The sequence below is a fragment of the Aegilops tauschii genome, chromosome 2, assembly GCF_002575655.3.
Source record: "Aegilops tauschii subsp. strangulata cultivar AL8/78 chromosome 2, Aet v6.0, whole genome shotgun sequence".
NCBI lineage: Eukaryota > Viridiplantae > Streptophyta > Magnoliopsida > Poales > Poaceae > Aegilops > Aegilops tauschii.
Window position 1 is genome coordinate 556889304 of NC_053036.3, and position 22956 is coordinate 556912259.

The 22956-nt window shown below is 44.1% G+C and overlaps 1 protein-coding gene and 1 long non-coding RNA gene across 2 annotated transcripts; one reads left to right on the plus strand and one right to left on the minus strand.

Annotated features, from left to right (window-relative positions):
• Window positions 1-418: 418 nt before the first annotated feature.
• LOC109776022 (uncharacterized) lies at window positions 419-21964 on the plus strand. Its single transcript, XR_012203303.1, has 5 exons — window positions 419-1589; window positions 2911-3041; window positions 3091-3415; window positions 21040-21215; window positions 21408-21964. It is a non-coding gene; the product is annotated as an uncharacterized lncRNA (long non-coding RNA).
• Window positions 21055-21740, minus strand: LOC123497148 (norbelladine synthase-like). Its single transcript, XM_045233272.1, has 2 exons — window positions 21503-21740; window positions 21055-21418 (listed from the first exon to the last, which is right to left on the minus strand). Exons 1-2 carry the CDS (start codon window positions 21690-21692, stop codon window positions 21117-21119), a joined length of 492 nt encoding a protein of 163 aa, XP_045089207.1. The 5' UTR covers window positions 21693-21740; the 3' UTR covers window positions 21055-21116.
• Window positions 21965-22956: the final 992 nt, after the last annotated feature.

The window sequence follows — 22956 nt, forward strand, 5'->3', positions numbered from 1 at the left end:
CGTGCACGCGTGTTTTTTTTCCATGGGGCATGCATGCATGTTTTTTTGAATATAGACGCAAGCGCTCATATACACGCGCATACATTTATCCCTATGAACGCACACACGCAAACTCTACCCTATGAGCACCTCCGAAAGACTGAGCCGGCATATCATATTGAAATTTACGAAGTCACCGTAGGCACCTCGTCGTCGACGGGAACGTCTCCTCCCACTAAAAGCGCATCGCAGGAAATCCTGAAATAAATTCATGAATAAATGCGAGCACCAGGATTTGAACCCTTGTGGGCTGAGGATACCACAATCCCTCTAGCCATCTAACCACATGTTGGTTCGCAACATGCATGCATGTTGACAGGTTCTTTTTCTGTTTTTAATAGTTTGGATTTATTTTTTAGATTAATTGTTTGAATCCTTGACGCATCAATAAAAATCTTCGAGTCTGTAACGTGAACTGGTTAGTGTGCGCACATGCCTTTGTTGTCCGAACTATGCATATATTGGGTTTCTGTTTTAAGGTTGAATTTGACTCGTCTCGACAAAAAGTTAAATTTGACTCTATTTATGTCCATCACGAGCTCATACTGACTGGCTATTAGACACGAAAACTAACTGGAAACAAACACCATACCACTGGCGGAGCTAGACTGAAGAATTTTTCTGGAGGTGCTTAATTAGAAAAAGTATAGTCTTTGGCCCCCTCAGAATGTGTTATAGTTTCCTTTCGCCTCTCCATGGACAAGGATTGGGTAATGTTGGACTACCATATATACACATATTATGACACACACAGCGAAAACATATATCACATCTAGTAAAGTAAATATAAAATAATTTGTCTTCAAGCGATATTGATCCCGGTAGTCAATATCGAAACACAGGGCATGGGTATGTGTTTTTTCCCGTTGCAACACACGGGCAGTTTTCCTAGTAAAAGAAAAAAGAAAGGAAAACCAGTCATGGAGGATTAACAAAAAAGAAGGAAACCAGAAAGAATCGTGAAGAAAAAAAAAATTACGTTTTCTAGCTATTTGGGCTGGCCCATATGCGGTCTGTTCGGCTAGTAGGAAAACCCTATTTGCCGCTCGAGCAGAGCAAGGGATTCGTCAGGCGGCGGCGGCTCGCGAGTACGAGCTCGACGGCGGCTGAGCATCGTCGGGTTCGGGAGTTGGAGACTCGCAAGTACGAGTACCCACGTGGGTCTGTAGATCGAGAGAGCAGTCAGGCGGCGGCGACTCGCGAGTACGAGCTCGACGGCGGCTGAGCATCGTCGGGTTCGGGAGTTGGAGAGGATGAGGGGGAGGCGGCGGCGCGGCGGGCGCCTGGGGTCTCGGCATCCGACCTCAGGTCCAAGCTGCCGACGGAGGCTGTTGCGCCGCGAGCACGCTGAGCCTGAGGTAGCTGGACGACGGCCAGAGCGATGCACGAGGAGGCGAGCCCGAGGGCGTCTTCGTCCAGATCTCCTCACGCCGGTGCGCATGGCGCCTCCTGCCGATCGCGACGCGGTAAACGAACAGAGCATGTGCTCGCGGCGGAGGATGCTCTCTCGCTCCCGCGGAACGCTCGCCTCGCCCGCCACCACGGACAAGGTAGACACCCTCCAACAGCGTTATCTTGTTGCTTCCCAGCTGTTTGCCGCGTGATGCTCTGCTGCTGCTACTGCTGCTAATTTGCCCCGCTGGAACTCACAAGGAAGATATAAATTTTGTGACTAAAGCATATTTGATCAGCTGTCCTGTTACAAAACATAGATTTTTTCTAGCATCAGGCAAAGAATCATAATGTGCACTCAGTTCACACAGCACACACTCTTTTTCTTTAGGGAAACATATACGTAAGTTGTGATTTGAAAGGACTATCAATCTACATAAATCATGGCAAAGTTTCCTACATTTTTCGGAGCGGGTTCGTTGACGAGATTCAAGATACAACCTGCTGCTGCTAATTTGCTGTAGTGCTGTTTTAAAGATGATGATGACAGATTACCACCATCAAGCATTGCTAATGACGAGGTAGAATTTTTTTTAAGTTGGTAGCCAATGGAAAAAGCAAATCAGCAAGAGTTCTACTTCTGACTAGATAAATGCCAGAAATGGATTATTTCTTTAGATTATGAACTTAGCACGTTGAGAAATACAACAATGTGTAGAATGTGAAGTTCAAAGAATGGCTGAAGATCATTATGGACAGGCTCAGCTTGCACCATGTCACTTGATTCGTCTATTTAGGTGGTGATGTCAGAAGAAGGTAAATTGTTAAGTTTTCAAGTAGATTCTCATACGGTGTCTACCTGGGTATAGTTAGTGACATGTGTTATCAGTAGATTCTCATACGGTGGCCAACTATCTGTTCCTGAACGGTTTGTGGCAAGATAGTGGGAAAACACATCAGTTGTTCCAGCACTTATGATGAATGTTGCCCTCCTGAGAAGTTGAGCAGCTCTTCTTGGTCCGACTAATCTTTGGAGGTTTCTTCTGTTACGCCATAGGTCCTTGACTTGATTGGAAAATGATAGTGTATTCTATCATGGAGAAAAAAACAAAAACACAGCTAGCTAATTAGTACGTAAAATACTGGCACTGAATAGTCGGAATAGCTTGACTTATTGACTAGCTATCCACTCTTTTGTGATCTTGCAACTAATTGAATTTGGTGAATGTTATTTCTGTATGTAATTGGCATGTGCTAGTAGAATGTTACTCCCTTCACATATATAAGATGTTCTACCTTTTTTTCTGATTCAGATGTATATAGATGCATTTTAGTGTGTTTGTTCATTCATTTCAGTCCGTATGTTGTCCATATTGAAATATCCAAAACATCTTATATTTGTGAACAGAGGGAGTATTTCTTTATGTAATTGGCAAGTTCTGGTGGAAAGTGACAACAGAAAGTTTCTTGCTATTGCAGCAGGCAACAAAATGGAGCATATTCCAGAAGGATTTATTTTGCACATAAAAGTGATGGCTTGGGCCTTCGGCACCATGGTGGCATCAGTTTGCACGTTGTCGCTCCACTTGTATTGCTGGTTGCAAAGAAAGGTGCGAACAGTCCATTAGGAGGTGAAACTTAAGCACTATGTAAGCACAGCAACTTGCTTCCAGTACAAAACACAAATTTGGATGAGGTTTGTTCAGTGCAACCTGCTTCTAATTCCTTAGCATTAATGCTTCTATTGATATTGCAGATAGTGAAAATTTCCCTAGCGTTGTGCGACTGCTGCTGTTGCATTTAAATCGGTTTGTCCAAATCGACAGTCCGAGGCTCCAACCGATGCAGTCGCGACCCCATTCGCGACCCCACCTCTATATCAGCTCACCACCCAACCAGTTACACTCAGTTATGTGACAGTTTTGATTCATTCTACAGAATTATTGGAACTCTGGAATGACCAAATCCCAATTCTGCTTCAAAGGTAATGATTCTGTTTTATCAACCACACTAAATTTATCCACAAGTGATGTTTACGACATGGTTATCTATTTCACACATTCTTATTCTATGTATATTGTGATTATATTTTCTTTTCCTTAGTTGTGTTGCTGTTCAGTTGAAAAAAAAAGGTTATGGTTATTTATTCCAAAAGAGAAAAGCATGTTTCTTTGTAGGAGACTATCTGCTATATAGACTTGAATTTGTAATGTTTCTTTTACAAACATACGATGTTATATAGTGTAGACACGGGCCTAGACATCTAGCCAAACCTACCTATAGCATTTCTAAAACGATATAATTATAATGGTTACATGTAAATTACGTGTGTAGATTTATCCCTTTTTTTTTCATACGCCTTACTTGGTAGATTATGAAAATATGGTGTGATGTATAAAAGTTTATGGTCAACGCTAGTTTAGTGTTTGGGTCAAATTATTATTTGAAAGTAGGGGTTAAAGTTTGCTAAGAAAAAAGCAGATTATTATTTGAGATTGATTGAGTATGACTATATCCCACTTGGTCTTGTTTCCATCAAAAGTGTGTCCCCACTTCGTTGAAGAATACAGCTACCATTTTGGTAGTGGGCCTAACTCATCTCAGCGGTTTTGTTTGGGCCTCATTCCCTAATACGCTAGTAATCGTTTCATTTCCCATATTTCCCTTAGTCTCGCTCCCAATCACTTCACAATCCAAGGAAGGGAATGCCAGCAGCCATGGCGGCAGTGTCCCCTTCGTTCATGCCACTTGAGAGGATGAAGACTTCGACGACATCACGCGAGAGACATCGGTGCAAGCGAGGTTGCCACCATCCTTGTTGCGACGACAATGCCACAACGGAGGGTAGAACGGGATGGTGGGTGACGGCATTGCGGAAGGAGGTGCCGACCACTCATCTGACCCAGGGAAGCAACAATAATGTGTAATGTTTTAGTCCCGTACTGCTACTAAATAAGGATCTCGGCCGAGAGAATCTAGAGTATGGTGTATGGTCTAGAAAAGGAGCAAGAGTGCACTCGAGCATGTTTAGGGGGGGGGGGGGGGGTATGTTCGGGGCGGAGGCCACAGGGGGGAGCTATGCCCGGCTGGATGACCATAAAGGGTGAGGGCGAATTCCTTCTTTTAAGTATAAAAATATACTCTCTTTGTTCACTAATACGAAATGTTTTGGATATTTTAATATGAACTATGTACAGAAATGAGTGAACAAAACACACTAAAACGTGTCTATATACACCTGATTCAGAAAAAGTTAGAACATCTTATAATAGTTAATGGAGGGAGTACTAGAGAATAAAATCCTTCCCTAGCTAATGGTGCATCAACAACACCGAGTTTGAAGAGATAGAGGAATTATTTGATCCTGCACATTGGAGCATATGAAGGAAGCATCGACACCAATATGCTTGGCGAGCTATGTTGCACGGGGTCATGCACAATACTGATAGCACCTGTACTCTCTGACAACAGAGGAGTAGGTGTAGTGATAGAAACAAAAAAAATCCTTAAGCAACCATCATATGCATTTGTTGTCAAAAGAGCCATTGTTTGCAACTCAGCCTTTGCACTAGAAGGGAAAAGCGCAATCTGTTTCTTTATCTTCTAGGCAATGAGAAATCATCAAGAAAACACAGTAAGTAGAAAGAGACGAGCGAACTTGAGCATAGGAAGAAGAGAGACGGTGAGAGATATTTCCACGAAGATATTGTAGAATGGGGTGGGGGGGTGGGGTGGGGGGGGTGACTCAAGTGGATAAAAGTGAGAGCAAAGACGAAGTGACTTAGAATGAGAACATGATATGAAATGTCTAGACGAGTGACATCTAAATAGACAAGACTCCCAACAAGATGATGATAGCGCGTCAGATCAAACAAAGGTGGATGTTGAGCTCCATGGGAGTTTCATGCCACTTGAGAGGATGAAGGCTCTAGCAACATCGTGCGAGAGGCATCGACGCTAGCGAGTTTGCCACCATCCTAGCCACGACGACAATGCCGCAGAGCATATAGTAGGAAAGTGGAGCGACGACGCCGCGGGAGGAGGTGCACTCGAACGGGGGGCACTGCACTGCAGTTTGTTTCTTCTTTCGGGCAAGTGCCAGGCAAATAAACAAGGCTTGCAACAAAATGTCGATAAAGCGCCAGATCAGACAATAGGTCAACATCACTAGCAGGAAGGTGAACATTGAGCTTCATGGGAGTCTCAACATGCGCTCATTAGTAAGAGTAGTGCTAGTAAGAAGATCCGAAATTATTACTTTTGAGCAAGAAGGGACCTCAATCCCAAGAAAGTAGTAGAGAGGGCCAAGACAAGACATAAGAAACTGCATACTAAACATGCCTTAACAAAGGCAAATATACTCACGGTCTGTGTCAGTGATGATCATGTCATCAACATATAGAAGAAGAGTCCTACCAGGAGCAGAAAGGAGGACAAACAACGTCGGATCATGAGCACTCGATGAAAACCAGCAGCAACCACCATAGAGGCAAAACGCTCAAACCAGGTGTGAGGGGCTTGCTTAGAGCCATAGTGAGAGCGATGAAGACGACAAAGCATGTCGTAAGGAGTAGAATACCCAGTGGTGGCTGTATGTAAACCTCCTCATGCAACTCAGCATTAAGAAATGCATTCTTAACATCAAGCCTAGACACAGATCAGTGGCGAACAGAGGCCACAATAAGAAGTGTGCGAACAGTGGTCAACGAAAGTCTCATCGTAATCAGGACCATGCTCCTGCTGAAAGCCATGACCCACAACACGAGCTTTGTAACGCCCAAGAGAACCATCAGAGTGAGTCCTAACCTTGTAGACCCACAAAGTGATGGGACGAACACGAGGAGGAACATAAACAATATCCCACGTGCGGATGCGCTCAAGAGCAGCAGTCTCCTCTGCCATCACAAGGTGCCATTTGGTATGAACAACATCACAGTAAGAAGTTGGCTCAAGAACAGCATCGCCAACGCTTGGAAGACACTGGCGGTTAACATGCCAAAGCAGACGAGGACGCAAGCCATAAGTAGGCTGAGACGGGGAAGATGGCACATCGGTAGACGCATCCACAACACGTAGACGTCCTGTATAGAAGTTAGGAAAAGATGGAAGAATACGAGCTGGAATCATCAGGATAAACTTAGGTGATGGAGACAACGAAGCCACCAGTGATGAAGGTGTAGAATCATGTGATAAGTGAGGGAGGAAATCATAGGAGATGATGGCGTTGGTTCTACAATAATCAGAGAAGAGTGTCGGGAAAATTGTGGAAAGAGATATACTCCACTTAAAAGGCCGAAGAAGATGGACTCAACAAAAGTCATATCCCGAGAAATAGGCATCCGACGACCAACAAGATCCCAACAACAATATCCCTTATGCTCATCGTTGTATCCTAAGAAGACACACTCAACAGACTGACAAGTCAGTTTGGTGCGTTCACGAGGGGCAAGAAGGACATAGCAAACACAACCAAACAATTGAAGCGTTGAATAAACGATCAAATAGACGCTCGAAAAGGCGTCACCCTGCAGAGCAGTGGATTGCTAAAGGTTGATGAGATAGATGGAAGTGGAGACAGACTCAACCCAAAAGTGCGGCGGAAGAGAGGCGGTGACCATCAACGGACGAGTCGTCTCAAGAAGGTGACGATGCTTGCGCTCAACCACGCCATTCTGAGCATGAGCACCGGGATAAGAGAACCAAAGTCTGCTCAGAAAGGATTCCACCAGAGCCATCATAGAACACACGAATAGGCGTAGAGAACTGAGTGTGAACCATGGCAGCAAAAAGCTTATAAGACCTCACTACAAGAAGAAATAAAGTATATCCAGGTGTGTCGAGAGAAGTTACTACCGGAGGCAAAGGGAGATGGACCCCTGAGATCATATTGAACAAGGTCGAAAGGACGCTGAGACACTGTCTCGCTATGAGTATAAAGTAACTAGACCATGGACTAAAGACATCATTGGAGACAGATCCAAGAAGACCACGTCGAACTAAGGATGAGAGATCACAAGTGACCCAAGGGGATGATGCCAATCCTGAAAATAACTGGTAGACAAGGCAACAAAGGCAGATACTGGTGGTGGTGGCAGCAGAGGGACTTGATCCAGCATCCACGTGCCTGTGCACTCTTCGTACCCCATCGATCTGGCTTGGCGCTCTTTTCCTGTTTGCGGGTTGTGGGTCACGCACTTGATTAAGCACCCCAAGTTCTCCTACCGCGCCCTTGGCCTCGACTTTAGGTAGCGCCTGTCCTCGGCTCGTCCCGTGCATAATCCAGGTACGCGTCGACTGTCCGAGCTCCTGCTCACCATTGGTGGTGCTCGAGCGTGCGGTTATGGTGTCGCACACAAAGGGAACACGGGATGTGGGATTGAGACAGTACTCATAGCAACTCGCAGCAAGGCAAAGAATGCCCATCCAGACTAGTAGGGAGCAAAGGTGGGCAGAAAGGTGGACGTTGACTCTGTAGGAGTGAGTCTCAACAGTGTGCTCATCAGTAAGAGCGGCACGAGCAAGAAGATTCTGGATATACTTCTCTTAGGAAATAAGGAACAATCTCAAGGAAGTAGCGAAGAGGACCAAGATTCAGAAGTGACCTTATCACTAAGAGCAGCACGAGCAAGAAGATCCTGAATGTACTTCTCTTGGGAAATAATGAAGAGGTAGAAGAAACCTCAGTTCCAAGTAGTGAAAGGGACCAAGATCAGACATTAAATCTATTCACTAAGACGAGCCTTCAAAAAGGCAATGCACTCAAAGTTGTTGGTAGTGATGATCATGTCATCGACATATAGGAGCAAAGCTCGACCACGAGCTTAAAGATGGATATAAAGTGAAGGATCATGATCATTTAGCAGAAACTAGTCGCAGTCATCGTTGAGACAAAAAACCTCAAACCGTGCACGAGGGCTAAAGGCATAGAGAGAGTGACGAATATGGCAGATCATGCCATCAGGGAAAAATATCTATGTGGTGGCTACATGTAGAGCTTCTCAAGCAACTCACCATTAAGAAAGACATTCTTGACATCAAGCTAAGAGACAGACCAGTGGCGAGCAAATACCACAACGAGAAATGTGCGAAGAGTGGTCATGTGGGCCATATGAGAAAATGTCTTGTCGTAGTCATAGCCATGTTCCTATTGAAAGCCACAAGTCACAAGATGAGCTTTGTAAGGCAAGGGAACCATCAGAGTCTAAATCTTGTAGATCAATTTACAATATACAAGTGATGGGTTGAGCATGAGGAGGAAGGGAAATGAGATCCCACGTGTCAGTGCGTTCAAGAGCAGCAATCTCCTCTGCCATCGCATGCCGCCGTTTGGGTGAACATGGTGTCACAGTAAGTTGTATTGAGAAGAGCAGCTCCAGAACACCCATAGTGATCAATAGGTGGAAGCGGGCAAGTGCAAAAGCTAGGTTGAGCTGGAGGCAGTGCGTTTCCAATAGAAGGAGATATAGTAATGGGGGTAGATGGCTCATCGAAAGATGAAGCATCAGAAGAATCCACAAGATGCAGACGACTAGTGTAGTAAAGAAGAGGATGCGGGGGAATCACCGGGGAAGTCTTAGGGGACGAATGAGGTGGGGAAGCCGCAGGTGACGATGGCGTGGGGTCTACAACAGTAGTACAGGGAGACACATTGGAATGGATGTAGGAGGGCAAAACACGAGTGATAGGTGTATCGGAAAGCGTTACGAAAGAAATATCCTCAATGGGAGAGGCCGAAGGAGAGGATTTACGTGGATAGAAAGAACGAGACTTGTCAAAAGTCACACCCTGAGTAATGCGCATTCACCGATTGATAGGATCCCAACACTCATAGCCCTTGTGCTCATCAGCGTAACTAAGAAGACACATTCCATAGACTAAGCAGTCAGTTTGGCGCGTTCGGGGGGGGGGGGGCAGAAGAACGTAGTAAACGCAGCAAAACAAATGAAGCGCTCAGTAGCCATGAGAATGACCAAACAGACACTCGATAGGAATGTCACCTTGCAAAGCAAGGAAGGCTGACTGTTGACGGGGTAGGTGGAAGTAGAAACAACTTCAACCCAAAAGTGAGGTGAAAGAGAGGTGTTGATCTTCGATGCATAAGCCGCCTCAAGAAGTTGACGATGCTTACACTCAGCAAACCATTCTGAGCATCAGGACCACAATATGAGAACTAAGAAAGTGTGCCCTGCTCAGCAAGGAATCCGCACAACAAATGATAGATGAACTCACAAGCAAAATCTTCATGGAAGACACAATTAGGAGTGGAAAACCCGGTATGAAGCATGGGGACGAACTTCTTACTGATAGATAAGACCTCACTACAAGAAAATCATACAATATATCCATGTGTGTCGAGAGAAAACATCTATAAAGATAATATAGTGGCGATGGCCTCTTTTTGAGGCAAAGGGAGCTGGACCCCAAACATCAAAATGAACAAGATAGAAAGGACGAGACACAATCTCGCTATGAAGATAAAGTAATTGAACCTGTTTGCCAAGCCGACAAACCTAACAGTCTAAAGACACCGCTAGAGACAGATCCAAGAAGACCACTTTGAACTAAGGATGAGAAACAAGAACCACACAAGTGACAAAGATGATGATGCCACAAAGAGACAGTAAACGAAGTAACCAAGGCAGAGAGACTGTCGACGGTGGCAGCAAAGTGACCAATCAAGCTCCCAGAGGACCTTGGAGTTACAACGACGATGGCCAACACAAGTAAAGCATCCATCTGAGGATCCTAATCAGAACAATAGTTAAACTAAAGAATGACTGTACAACCAAAGTCGACAATCTGACCACCTAAAATGAGCTGCATGGGCCAAGGAATATGAGCGAAAGAATTAACATGAAAAGACCACTTCGAACTAAGGATGAGAAACAAGAACCACACAAGTGACACAGGCGATGATGCCACAAAGAGAGTAAAAGAAGTAACCGAAGCGGAGAGACTGGAGACATTGGCAGCAAAGGGACCACCTGGGAGTTACAACGACGATGGCCAACACCAAGTAAAGCATCCATCTGAGGTTACTAATCGGAACAAGAGTTAAACTAAAGAATGACTGTACAACCAAAGTCGACAATTTGACCACCTAAAATGAGCTGCATGGGCAAGGAATATGAGCAAAAGAATTAACATGAAAAGACGAAGTAGTAAGAGTGCCTCAACTGTCGACTTGGAGGGAAGTTCCATCAGTAGTAAGAACATGAACATGAACATGAGAATCTGAAGGTCAAATAGCTGACAAACTCGAAGAATCATAAACTATTTGAAAATACGTCCAGTACCAAGGATTCATAGAGATGTACTTGGTTGTGTAAAAGTGGTCACTCGATACTAGAAAAATCAATAGCAAAACTTGTTGATGGAGAACCCAAAGAATCAGCTAGTAGACATGGAAGTCGCCTAATCTCCAGTGTAGTCACTGTCTCAACTGAAGAGGTTGCCGGAGAAATATTGTGCGACGAAGCTAGAAGTAGCAAGTAGGTGTTCTATTAAAGATCAAACACCCAAAAGTATTTCTCTTTTTTCTTTGTTTAGTTTAATTTGGTTTTTTTTATTGTTTTCTTTTGTGTTCCTTTGTTTTTTTGCTCCCTATTGTTTTTTTGTTTGTTTGTTGTTTGCTTTTAAAAGAAAGCCTCCTTTCGTTCTTTTGGTGTTTTTAAGTTCTTTCAAGAAACAACAAAAATATTTCTTCGTTCTCTTTGCTTTTTCTTTGGAAGTTTATTTGATTGCCTCTTTGTTCAAACTTTGGAAATCTTTTATCTTTGCGTTCTTTTTTGCCTTTGATAAAAACCAAATATTCTAAATTACTTTTGTTGTGTTTCTCTGGGTTCTTTGCATTTTATGTTTCAAAAAATTCAAAAATATTTCTCTTTCGTCGTTCTTTTGTTTTCTATTGGTTGTTCTTTTTGACTTTTCTTTATTGTTTCTTTAAGTTGCAAAACCCAAAATTTCCAAAAAGATTTTTCGTTTGCATCTTATTGAGTCCCAAGTGTTTGTTGTGTTTTCTTACTTCCTATTGTTTGTGTGTTATTTTCTTTTGAAAGAAACCCAAAAAGATTTATTTTTTCCTTTCGTTCTTTTGAAGTTCTTTGAGAAAACAACAAAGATATTTCTTCGTTCTTTTTGCTTTTTCTTTGGTAGTTTATTTGATTTCGTCTTTGCTGAAACTTCGAAAATCTTCTTTTTGCGTTCTTATTTGCCTTCTTTGAGAAAAGAAAAAAAATCCAAAAATATTTCTGAAGTGTTTTTTTGAGTTCTTTTTTGCCTTTTATGTTTCAAAAAATCCAAAAATATTTCTTTTTCTTTGTTCTTCTGTTTTCCATTGTTTTCTTTAGGTTGTTCTTTTTGGCTTTTCTCTGTTGTCTTCTTTTTGTCGTTTCTTTCGTCTTTGTATTTAAATTGCAAAACCCAAACATTCCAAAAAGATTTCTCGATTGCGTCTTATTGAGTCCTAATTGTTTCCATTGTCTTTTGGTTATTCTTTTGGGCTTTTCTTTGTTGTTTTCTTTTTGTCGTTTCTTTCGTCTTTGTGTCTAAGTTGTAAAACCCAAACATTCCAGAAAGATTCTTGTTTGCATCATATGGAGTCTTAATTGTTTGAAATGTTTTTTTTGCTTCCTATTTTTTTTCTTTTGTTTGTTTGTTGTTTGCTATTAAAAGAAACCCAAAAAGATTTGATTTCTTTATCTTTTTATTCTTTTGATGTTATTTGAGAAAACCACAAAAATATTTCCTCGTTCTTTTTTTCTTTTTCTTTGGATGTTTATTTGATTGCCTCTTTGTTTAAACTTTGAAAATCCTTTTATCTCCGCATCTCTTTGCCTTCTTTGAGAAAATCCGAAAATTCCAAAATCATTTCTATGTGTTTCTCTTAGTTCTTCTTTGCCTTTTATTTGTCAGAAAATCCAAAAATAAAATATTTTCTTTTGTTGATCTTTTGTTTTCTTTTGAGTGTTCTTGGCATTTTTTGATGTTTTCTTTTGATGTTTCTTTCGTATTTGTGTTTAAGTTGCACACGTTCAAAAAAAGTTGCAAAACCCAAAAATTCCACAATGATTTCTTGTTTGAGTCTTAAGTGTTTGTAGTGTTTTTTTTGCTTCCTATTGCTTCTTTTGTTTTTTGTTCTTTGCTTTTAGAAGAAACCCAAAAAGACTTCTTTGTCCTTTTGTAGTTTTGTTCTTTTGAAGTTCTTTGAGAAAATAATAAAATATTTCTCCGTTCTTTTTGCTTTTCTTTTGGATGTTTATTTGATTTCCTCTTTGTTGAAACTTTGGAAATCTTTTATCTTTGCTTCTCTTTGCATTCTTGTTTGCCTTATTTGAGAAAAAACAAAAATTTCAAATTATTTTTGTTATGTTTCTCTGAGTTCTTTGCCTTTTATGATTTAGAAAATCCAAAAATATTTCTCTTTCGTTGTTCTTTTGTTTTCCTTTATTTTTTTGGCTGTTCTTTTTGGCTTTTCTCTGTTGTTTTCTTTTTGTCGTTTCTTTCGTCTTTGCGTTTATTTATGTTGCAAACTTACAAATTCCAAAAAGATTTCTCGTTTATGTCTTATTGAGTCTTAAGTGTTGAAGTGAACCAAAAATATTTCTGATTGGCTGTTATGTGCTTTATTGTTGAACTAATGAAAAGACCAAAAATATTTCCCTTGTCTTCTCTTTTATACAAATTGTCCAGTAGTAAAACCTGCAAAACCTATCGATGGAGAACCAAAAGACGCAGCTAGCAGACACTGAAGTCGCGTAATCTCGAGTGTAGTGAGGAGCTCAACTGAAGAGGTTGACGAAGAAGCACAAGGCTATGAGTAAAAAAAACCTAAAAGAAGTAGGTGTCGAAGTCGTGCAATCTCTGTTCCTCATCGATCCGGTTTGGCGTCCTTCCCCTGGTTGCAGGTTCTGTGCCACGGACTTGATGTTGCATCCCATGTTCCCTTTGGTGGCCCTTGGCCTCGGTGACAGGTAGCGTCGTGCACACATCCTGCGGGGTAAGAGTAATGTTGAGGAAATCACTATCTGGTAACTGCTCGCTCAACTTGGGAGTAGTGATTAATCGTTGAATCGGCCTATTAACTGGATTAACCGGTCAACCACTAATTAGTGGAATTTTCAACTCAATAGAAGCAAATTTTGTATGGAGGGAAAATCTACATTGCAAATAGGAGGCAAATGGCACCGTTTTCTTTTCTCAATAGACCACAAACATGTATACAACAACAATCATCCATGTGGGCATCAAAAGTCATCAACAAACATGTATACAACACCATTTTTTGCTAAATTCAGCCTGTGTCGCAACTCTAAGAGATGGTGGCCTCCGTTAAGGGCATCTGAATGGGTCGGTTGCCGTAGGTGGTACGTCAAAAAGGTATGTCACGAAGGAGGGGAAGTAGCGGTGCGTAGAGGGAGAAGAGGAAGCGGCGACACACAGGGGAGGAGGGGAAGTGGCAGCACGCCGCGAGGACTTGGTCAGCCGCCATCTAGGTCGGGAGGGGATGAAAGGAGCAAGAGGGGTGACAGGAGGGCTAAACCCTAGCTATTTAGGAGCGGGAGGGTTTATGGGCCAAATAATTGGGCTTTGTTTGCCCACAAGTTAACATGCCAACAACGATTAATCAGCCTGACAACAGATTAGTCGGTCTAACCGACCATTTAATCGGTCTGGCAAGTTAACGCGATGAATATGTGTTATTCGAGTCGGCCACCCGATGAGTAGCGATTAACTGGCCAGTTAACCGATTAATCGGGTGAATTCTTAAACAGTTGGTTAGACATTGCGGTCCGGCTACCCCTGCTCTTGCTTCGCCGATAGGTGGTGCTCGTGCATTCGGCTATGGCGCCCACCAGGGGAACACGGGTTGTGGGATCGAGACAGCGACAGAGCAACCCGTAGCCAGACAAAGGATGCTCAACCGGATTGACTGGGAGTGGGGCGTGCACGAGGGGTGTGGTGGAGGGGTGAAAAAGCCGTCGGGAGCGGACCGCCGCCGCCATTTAGCTTTTGAACCTGGAGTTGAGCGGTGAGCGGATGGCGACAGGGGAAGGGAGGAAGGCCGGAAGAGGGCATCGGGAGGAGAAAGGCATCATCCACCCTACGCTTGCGTGTTAGCCGCGACGACGTGCGGTTGTGGGCAGATCCGGTGTCTGCACGTGGATCTACTACTCGGGATGACATGACATGCTTGTTGAGTGAGGTGTCACAACTATTGGGCCGTGTGGGTGGGTTTGGAGAGTCTGTGTTGTGCTCCAGTTAAGCCTTCATGAAGAAACAGACCAAGTGTAAATCAAAAGGCACATATTGAAGAGTAATAATATGACCCTGCACTCTAGAGTGCATGAAGGAGGCATCGACATTAATATGCTTGGTGAGCTCATGCTTCATATGGTGAGGTGCAATCCTGATAGCAAATATACTGTATGGTGTGACAAGAAAGGAGTAATGTAGTGATAGAAACACCAAAATCCTCAAGGTCGTTAATGAACGACACCGGGTTTGGAGAGATGTGTCGTGCTTTGTCTGAGTCTTTGTGAAGAAACGAACCAAGCGTAAATCGAAAGGCACATACTAAAGAGCAATTATCTGATCCTGCACATTGGAGCACACAAAGGACATCAACACCAAAATCCTCATCGTCTGACAAGAAAGGCGTGGGTCTAGTGACAAAAACACCAAAATCCTCAAGCAACCATCGTAACCAAGTCACCTCTGTTGTCAATAGGGTTATAGCTTGCAACTCAGCCTCTGCACTCAAAAGGGAAAAACACAATCTGTTTCTTTGCCTTCCAGGCAATGAGAAAACCATTAAGAAAAACACAGTAAGTAGAAAGGGATGAGCGAACTTGAGCATAGGATTAAGGGAGAGACGGTGAGAGGTAGTTCCACAAAGATATCGTAGAACAGGGGGGGAGGTGACTCAAGTGGATGAAAGTGGGAATAGAGACAAATTGACTTAGAATGAGAATGTGATATGAAATGTCTGGACGAGTGACATCTAAATAGACAAGACTCCCAACAAGATGACGGTAGCGCGTCAGATACAACAAAGGCTCATTGTCGAAAGCACAAAGGTGGACGTTGAGCTCCATGGGAGTGTCAACAGTGACCTTGTCTCTAAGATCATCACAAACAAGAAGATATTGAATGTACTTCTCTTTGGGAAATAAAGAAGCCATCAGAGGTAGAAGAAACCTCAATTCCAAGGAAGTAGCAAAGAGGACCAATATCAAAACATAAAAACTATTCACTAAGACGAACTTTCAAAAAGGCAATGCACTTAGAGTTGTTGGCAGTGATGGTCATGTCATCGACATATAGAAGCAACGTTCGACCTTGAGCTGAAAGATGGATATAAAGTGTAGATCATGAGCATTTGGCAAAAACTAGTCGCAGTCATTGCTGAAACAAAACACTCAACTCGGACGATACGGGCTAAAGGCATAGAGAGAGCGACGAAGACGCCAGATCGTGCCATCAGGAAAAAGATATCTAGGTGGTGGCTACATGTAGACCTTCTGATGCAACTCACAATTAAGAAAGACATTCTTAACATCAAGCTGAGAGACAGATCAATGTCGAACAAATATCACAGCGAGAAGTGTGAGAAGAGTTGTCATGTGGGCCATATGAGCAAATGTTTCATCTTAGTCATAGCCATGATCCTGTTGAAAGCCACGGGTCACAAGACGAGCTTTCTTACGCAAGAGAACCATCAGAGTCTAAATCTTGTAGACCCACTTACAAGATACAAGTGATGGGATGAGCATAGGGAGGAAGGGAAATGAGACCCCACGTGCCAGTGCGTTCAAGAGCAACAATCTCCTCTGCCATCGCATGTCGCCGTTCGGGATGAACATGGCGTCACGGTATGTCGTATTGAGAAGAGCAGCGCTAGAATACCCATAGCGATCAATATGCTGAAGCGGGTGAGCGCAGAAGCCATAAGTAGGTTGAGCTAGAGGCAGTGCATTGCTAACAGAAGGAGATATAATAGTCGAGGGAGATGGCTGATCGAAAGATGACACATTAGAAGAATCCACAAGATGTGGATGACTAGTGCAGTAAAGAAGAGGATTGGGGGGAATCACGGGGGAAGTCTTAGGGAATGAACGAGATGGGGAAGCCGCAGGTGACGATACGTGCGTGATAGGACACATCAACACGATTATGGTTGGTGAGTTCATGCTTTTCAGAATAGCGCGCAATATTGATTGCATTTGTACTGTCTGACAAAGGAGTAGGTCTAGTGACAAAAACATCAAAATCCTAAAGCAACCATCGTAACCAAGTCACCTCTGTTGTCAACAGAGGTATAGCTTGCAACTTAGCCTTTGCACGCAAAGGGAATAGCGCGGTCTGTTTCTTTGTCTTTCGGGCAATGAGAAAACCATCAAGAAAACACAGTAAGTACAATGGGACGAACAAACTTGTGCATAGGAATAAGAGAGAGACGGTGAGGTAGTTCCACAAAGTGGATTAAAGTGGGAGCAGAGACAAACTGACTTAGAATGAGAACGTGATTTGAAATGTCTGGACGAGTGACATCTAAATACAAGACTCCCAACAAGATGACGGTAGCACGTCAGATCAAACAAAGGCTCATTGTCAGAAGCACAAAGGTGGACGTTGAGTTCCATGGCAGTGTCAATTAGCGATCAATAAGCGGAAGCGGGTGGGCGCAGAAGCCATAAGTAGGTTGAGTTGGAGGAGGTGCGTTGTCAACAGAAGGAGACATAGTAGTCGAGGGAGATAGCTCATTGAAAGATGACACATCAGAAGAATCCACAAGATGTGGACGACTAGTGTAGTAAAGAAGAGGATGAGGATGAATCACCGGGGAAGCCTTAGGGGACAAATGAGGTGGGGAAGCCGTAGGTGATGATGACGTGGGGTCTACAATAGTCGTATAGGAAGACACATTGGAATGGATGCACAAGGGCAATATATGAGTGATAGGTGTATTGGCAAAAGCTAGGAAAGAAATATCCTCAATGAGAGAGGCCAAAGGAGAGAATCGACGTGGATAGAAAGGACGAGGCTCATCAAAAGTCACACCCCGAGGAATGCTTAATCCGCCGATCGATATGATCCCAACACTGATAGCCCTTGTGCTCATCAGTAACCTAAGAAGACACATTCAATATACTAAGTAGTCCTTTTGAGGGGCAAGAAGAACGTATTAAACGCAACAAAACAAATGAAGCACTAAGTAGCCACGAGAACGACCAAAAAGACACTTGAGAGGAATATCGCCCTGCAAAGCAAGGAAGGCTGACTGTTGATGAGGTAGGTGGATGTACAAACAACCTCAACCCAAAAGTGAGGTGGAAGACATGCGTTGATCTTCAATGCATAAGCTGCCTCAAGAAGGTGACGATGCTTAGCAAACAATTCTGAGCATCAGGACCATGACAAGAGAACTAAGGAAGTGTGCCCTGCTCAGCAAGGAATCCGCGCAACAAATGATTGATAAACTCGCAAGGCAGCTGAAAGTCGTCTTGAACCAACGCAGTGGAGAAGAACCACTTGTCTGTGGTCTCGCCCGCCTCCTCGTTGGCGGAAGCGTTGTCCTTCCACTTGTCAGCGGTGGTGGCCTTCGGAACGCTCCGGCCACGACCTCGACCGCGGTCTCCCTCGACTCGCACCATCAGCGGCTCGCTTGGGTGGAGAAGGAAAGAAAGGGAGGGCTCGAGGAGCAAGAGCTTGCGACAATGGCGGTTTCGACGGGGGAGGGAGAAGCAGTAGCGGAATCTACGAGATGAACAGAGGAAGTGGGGAAATGTCTCTCTCCCCCCTCTTTGTATCCCACCGGGAAACCCAAGCAACGGCTTTGGTAGGTCGACAAGTGCCCCATTTCCTTTGCGGTTTTCCACTACGCAGGATGTGGGCGTGGAGATCCAGGCATTATCATCATGATACAACGGCCAAAGCGGAACCGACTGGCCATCTCCCTATCTTTACGACAGTGATGACGGGATGTGACAAAGCGAGTGGCAGTGACGCCTAGGTTCCTATGGCTAGCAATAAATGATTTGAAGAAGACTGGACACTGGAGGCCGCGCAGCCATGAAGCTGTGAAGACGCGACCCCGGAGGCCGTGCAACCGTGAAGCCGCAACATTGCAAAGACGCAGACCGTGAAGCCATGAAGGTGAAAGATGTAAAACTGCTAGATCGCGGCACCACAAAATCAGGAGCTACGAAGCCATAGAGATGCGTCGCAGGAGGCCGCGTGATACGTAGATTTTGAGGTCGGGCTACCGGGAGATAGACTGTCTCCATCACTAAGAAAGAGCCTGCCTGGATTTTGTTCTCAAGGCAGCAAGACTCCACAACTCCAGACAAGCTCGGGCGCTACCGACGGTACAATATACCGAGGGTGGCCCGTCCGCCGGGAAGCTCGAGACTTGGCTGGCTTCAGGGCCCAAGAGGCCTAGCGGCAGCCTTACCCAGCGATCGGTCCAGGGGTCCAGGCTTGCAGATAAAATTTATCCTTGGCGTGCAAGCCAAGAAGCTCTCACAGTGAGGTCGGTTAGGATCCCTAGCAACCCTAGCTCTCATCCCCTTTATAAGGCGAGGCTAGGGGTTGTTCGAGGCATCTGTTCCATTGCCCAGACCTCGGTAGCATTCATTATCCTCCACTTGTAACTCCCTCGCACGAGGTGCTCCCACATCAATCCAAAACAAAGCAGGAGTAGGGTATTACCTCGATCATGTGGCCCCAAACCTGGGTAAAAACCGCGTGTGAACTCCCTTTACTTCCGACTACGGTCTCCACCCTAACGGGGGCACTGACGGTTTTCTGCACCATCACTGGTACTCTGGTAGTGAGTTGGAATCTGTTTAAATCGTTTGGTTAGAAATCTATCTCTCGAGGTTCGGTCCATTATATATTTATATGTACCCTTGATCCCCGTGTTGGTCTTCTGCGCCTGTCGGTTGCACGATATATTTAGGAAGTTAGAGTTATGGATACAAACCTTGGAATGCTTAGTAGAACTAAAACCGAGTACATAATGTGCGGTTTTAGTACTACTAGGTGTGAGGAGGAGGAGGTTAGCCTTGATGGGCAGGTGGTGCCTCAGAAGGACTTTCGATATTTGAGGTCAATGCTGCAGGAGGATGGGGGTATTGATGAAGATGTGAACCATCGAATCAAAGCCGGATGGATGAAGTGGCGCCAAGCTTTTGGCATTCTCTGTGACAAGAGAGTGCCACAAAAGCTAAAAGGCAAGTTCTACAAGACGGCGGTTCGACACGCAATGTTGTATGGCGTTGAGTGTTGGCCGACTAAAAGGCGACATGTTCAACAGTTAGGTGTGAGGGAAATGCGTATGTTGAGATGGATGTGTGGCCACATGAGGAAGGATCTAGTCCGGAATGATGATATATGAGATAGAGTTGGGGTAGCACCTATTGAAGAGAAGCTTGTCCAACATCGTCTGAGATGGTTTGGGCGTATTCAGCGCAGGCCTCTAGAAGCTCCAGTGCATAGCGGTCGGTTAAAGCGTGCGCAGAATGTCAAAAGAGGTCGGGGTAGACCGAATTTGACATGGGAGGAGTCCGTTAAGAGAGACCTGAAGGATTGGAGTATCACCAAAGAACTAGCTATGGACAGGGGTGCGTGGAAGCTTGCTATCCATGTGCCAGAGCCATGAGTTGGTTGCGAAATCTTGTGGGTTTCACATCTAGCCTACCCCAACTTGTTTGGGACTAAAGGCTTTGTTGTTGTTGTTGTTGGTCTCGTGGGCAAACCTTTGCTCCGTAACTGAGTCAGGTCAGTGCCTTTTCGATGGTTTGTTCGATTCATTTGTGTTGGCCTCCATGCGTTGGTTGCAAGACTGAATCTGGTATGTGGAGATCATGTCGAAGGGGGTTTGAGGAAGGTCTGATTTGAAGGGCCATCGCCCTGTGGTCTTCTGTTCATGAGTTCCATCATTCATCATTTAATAGGAGGTGGATTCAGTGTCCTGATTGATTCTTATTGTAGCAGTTGATCTTGCTTTTGGTATGTGTGTATGTTCTCCTTTACTTGCAGCAGAAGCAGGAGGGTAGTAGTTCTGCAGAGATGAATCAAAGGCTGGCGAGGTTTGGTTTCTGTTCATGGCTGATTTGATTCGTTACGGTCAACTGTTATTTTCATTTGGTCAGATCTTCTCGAATGTGGTGTTGAACTACTCATCAACCTAGAACTTCGTGATTGTTTGGATGATATAATCCCCTCTCGATTCAGCTTCTTCATTTGCACAGTACAATTTAGTCCATCTTGCCATCAATCTGAGTCATATATATCTTGTGTTTATTCGGCTTAACTGGTCATAACTGCAAAATGCATATGCGTGAGAATATTTTCCAAAATTCCAAGTATGTGATGATACATAATGAAATCCGTGGTACTTTTTTAATCAAACCTTCATTAACCAAAACAAGTTAAGGTACATTTCTTCGAGAAAAGGAGCATCAAGGCTCCCAACTTCATTTTCATGAAACTAATAAAGTTAAGGTACATGGACCGCGAAATATCTATATATCAACTATGTGATATTCATATGATCAAACATGCTATCCTAATATGTTTGATCATTGGTCATTTATTTTTCAGGGAAAACACATAACGTGGAATCAGACATTATTTCTCTCAAAGCATTGATACACTTTTGCTCTGAGCTGTTGCAAGAATTAACTGCTCTGAGCGATCTTCTGCTCCTTGAGGTACCCTGCAAATTTCTCAGCAGTTGCAGCCAGAGGTCCGGTGCTGACCATAGCTTCAAGCCCGGGGTGAGTTTCATAATTTATCTCATACACAATTGTCGATCTTATCACTGAAGAACTGGGTCCTTTGGCGATGATCTCGAACCTGACCATGTAATAGAGGAACCCAAGCTTCAGGATGTCTCCGTCGATCGTCTGCGCTTCCTTGATGTAGTTCTCATTGTCAACCTTGATGAGTTTCTCCCTGTATGTCTCCAGGCCAGGGATCCCTAGCAAAAGCAGCAAACCGTTACTCGGTCAGTATACACATGGACGACTTCAGGATTGAAGGGTATGGTTTCTGGATATCTCACCTGGAGCAAATGTGAGCTCCAAGATGGTGCCGACGTCGCCATCGCCGCTCACGAGCTGTATCTTGGCGAGCACCTGCGGGAGAAGCTCGGGCAGCAGCTCTGCCGCACGGAGCGTGCCGTAGAGCCCCCATAGGTCGGCGGCGGGCACATCGGCCTCGAACTCGTGAACCTTGTTCTTCCTCATCGCCATGGACTTAATGGACTGTGAGAAGGGAGGTGTCTGTCAACCAACAAGAACAAGCTGAAGCAGTTCAGTGTGTGTGACTGTGCGTACAACTGATTAACTGTCAAACAACTGTGTGGTTTGCAGAAGTTTACTATATTATGCATTTTGGCCTGCCAGGACCAGTGGACAAAGCGATTCTCTTCCTGTAAGCCCCTTTTTTATTCTTTCTTATTTTGGAGAACTGATTCCCATGTAAGCACTTGGTTCTTGCTAACATGTCTGATCGCGTCCGTCTCCGTCGTTTGCCGATTTGTTTACTGCTGCTTTGTTATCACGGAAACCAATCATTTGTGCGTCACTGTGATCCTCATGTGCTGGCCGGCTGCCGTTTAGGCGACTTTGTTATAGCCTGTCTAAGCCAATTCTGGCGCCATCATTTGCTCGTCATGTCAGCTCCTAATCTTACTAAATGCAGCACGGTACGATGCTATGCTGTGCAGGCTGGACTTGCGATACGACAATGCCAAAAATATTAGGTTGATTCGCCGCGGCGATCTGGGTTGTTCTTTTTCATTGATTCTTGAGAGATTTGAACCGAGGGCAAGGCCATATAGTGTTTTGGGGCCTGCCTTAATTGGTCCATCACGAATGCCTAGCGCCGAAAGCAAATTCCCTTGCCTACTCTAGTTCTGTTCCCGAAAACATATACTAGTAGCATGGTCCATGGTCACAAAATTGAGCATCTCCTAGAGGCCAGCAGTGTCCTCCATTCACGCTAGCGCTCCGTTCACCGCTGGTGGCATGCCCTTGATGGTGGCGACGGCCGGTGAGGAAGATGGAGCCAGCGGCCGGCGATCACCGACATGGGATTTGTTGCTGCACGTTATGGTTATGTATTTATTTTTACTTTTGGGGGAAGGGATTTAACCCTGGTTTCTTTACAAAATCATAGATGTTTGTATAGAATATGTAAAATGAAAACAATTTTGAAACCATCTGTTTCAACAGTGGGACAATATATATCCGGTCTCCCAGGTATACGAAGATCTCCTTTTGGGGAGATCAAAGTTTCATTTCACCTACAATTAATGCATGAACAATGTTTAAAATTACATGTATATTTTGTTCAAAAGTCACGAGCAATTTTGAAAACTACAAAAACATTTTTTGCACAAGTACATGAACAGTTTTTTCAACTCAAAAGGAGTACATGATTTTTTCAAGTGTATGTCAATGTTTTTAAATTATATGCATTCTAAAAGAATACTCACATTTTTTTGAATTTTAT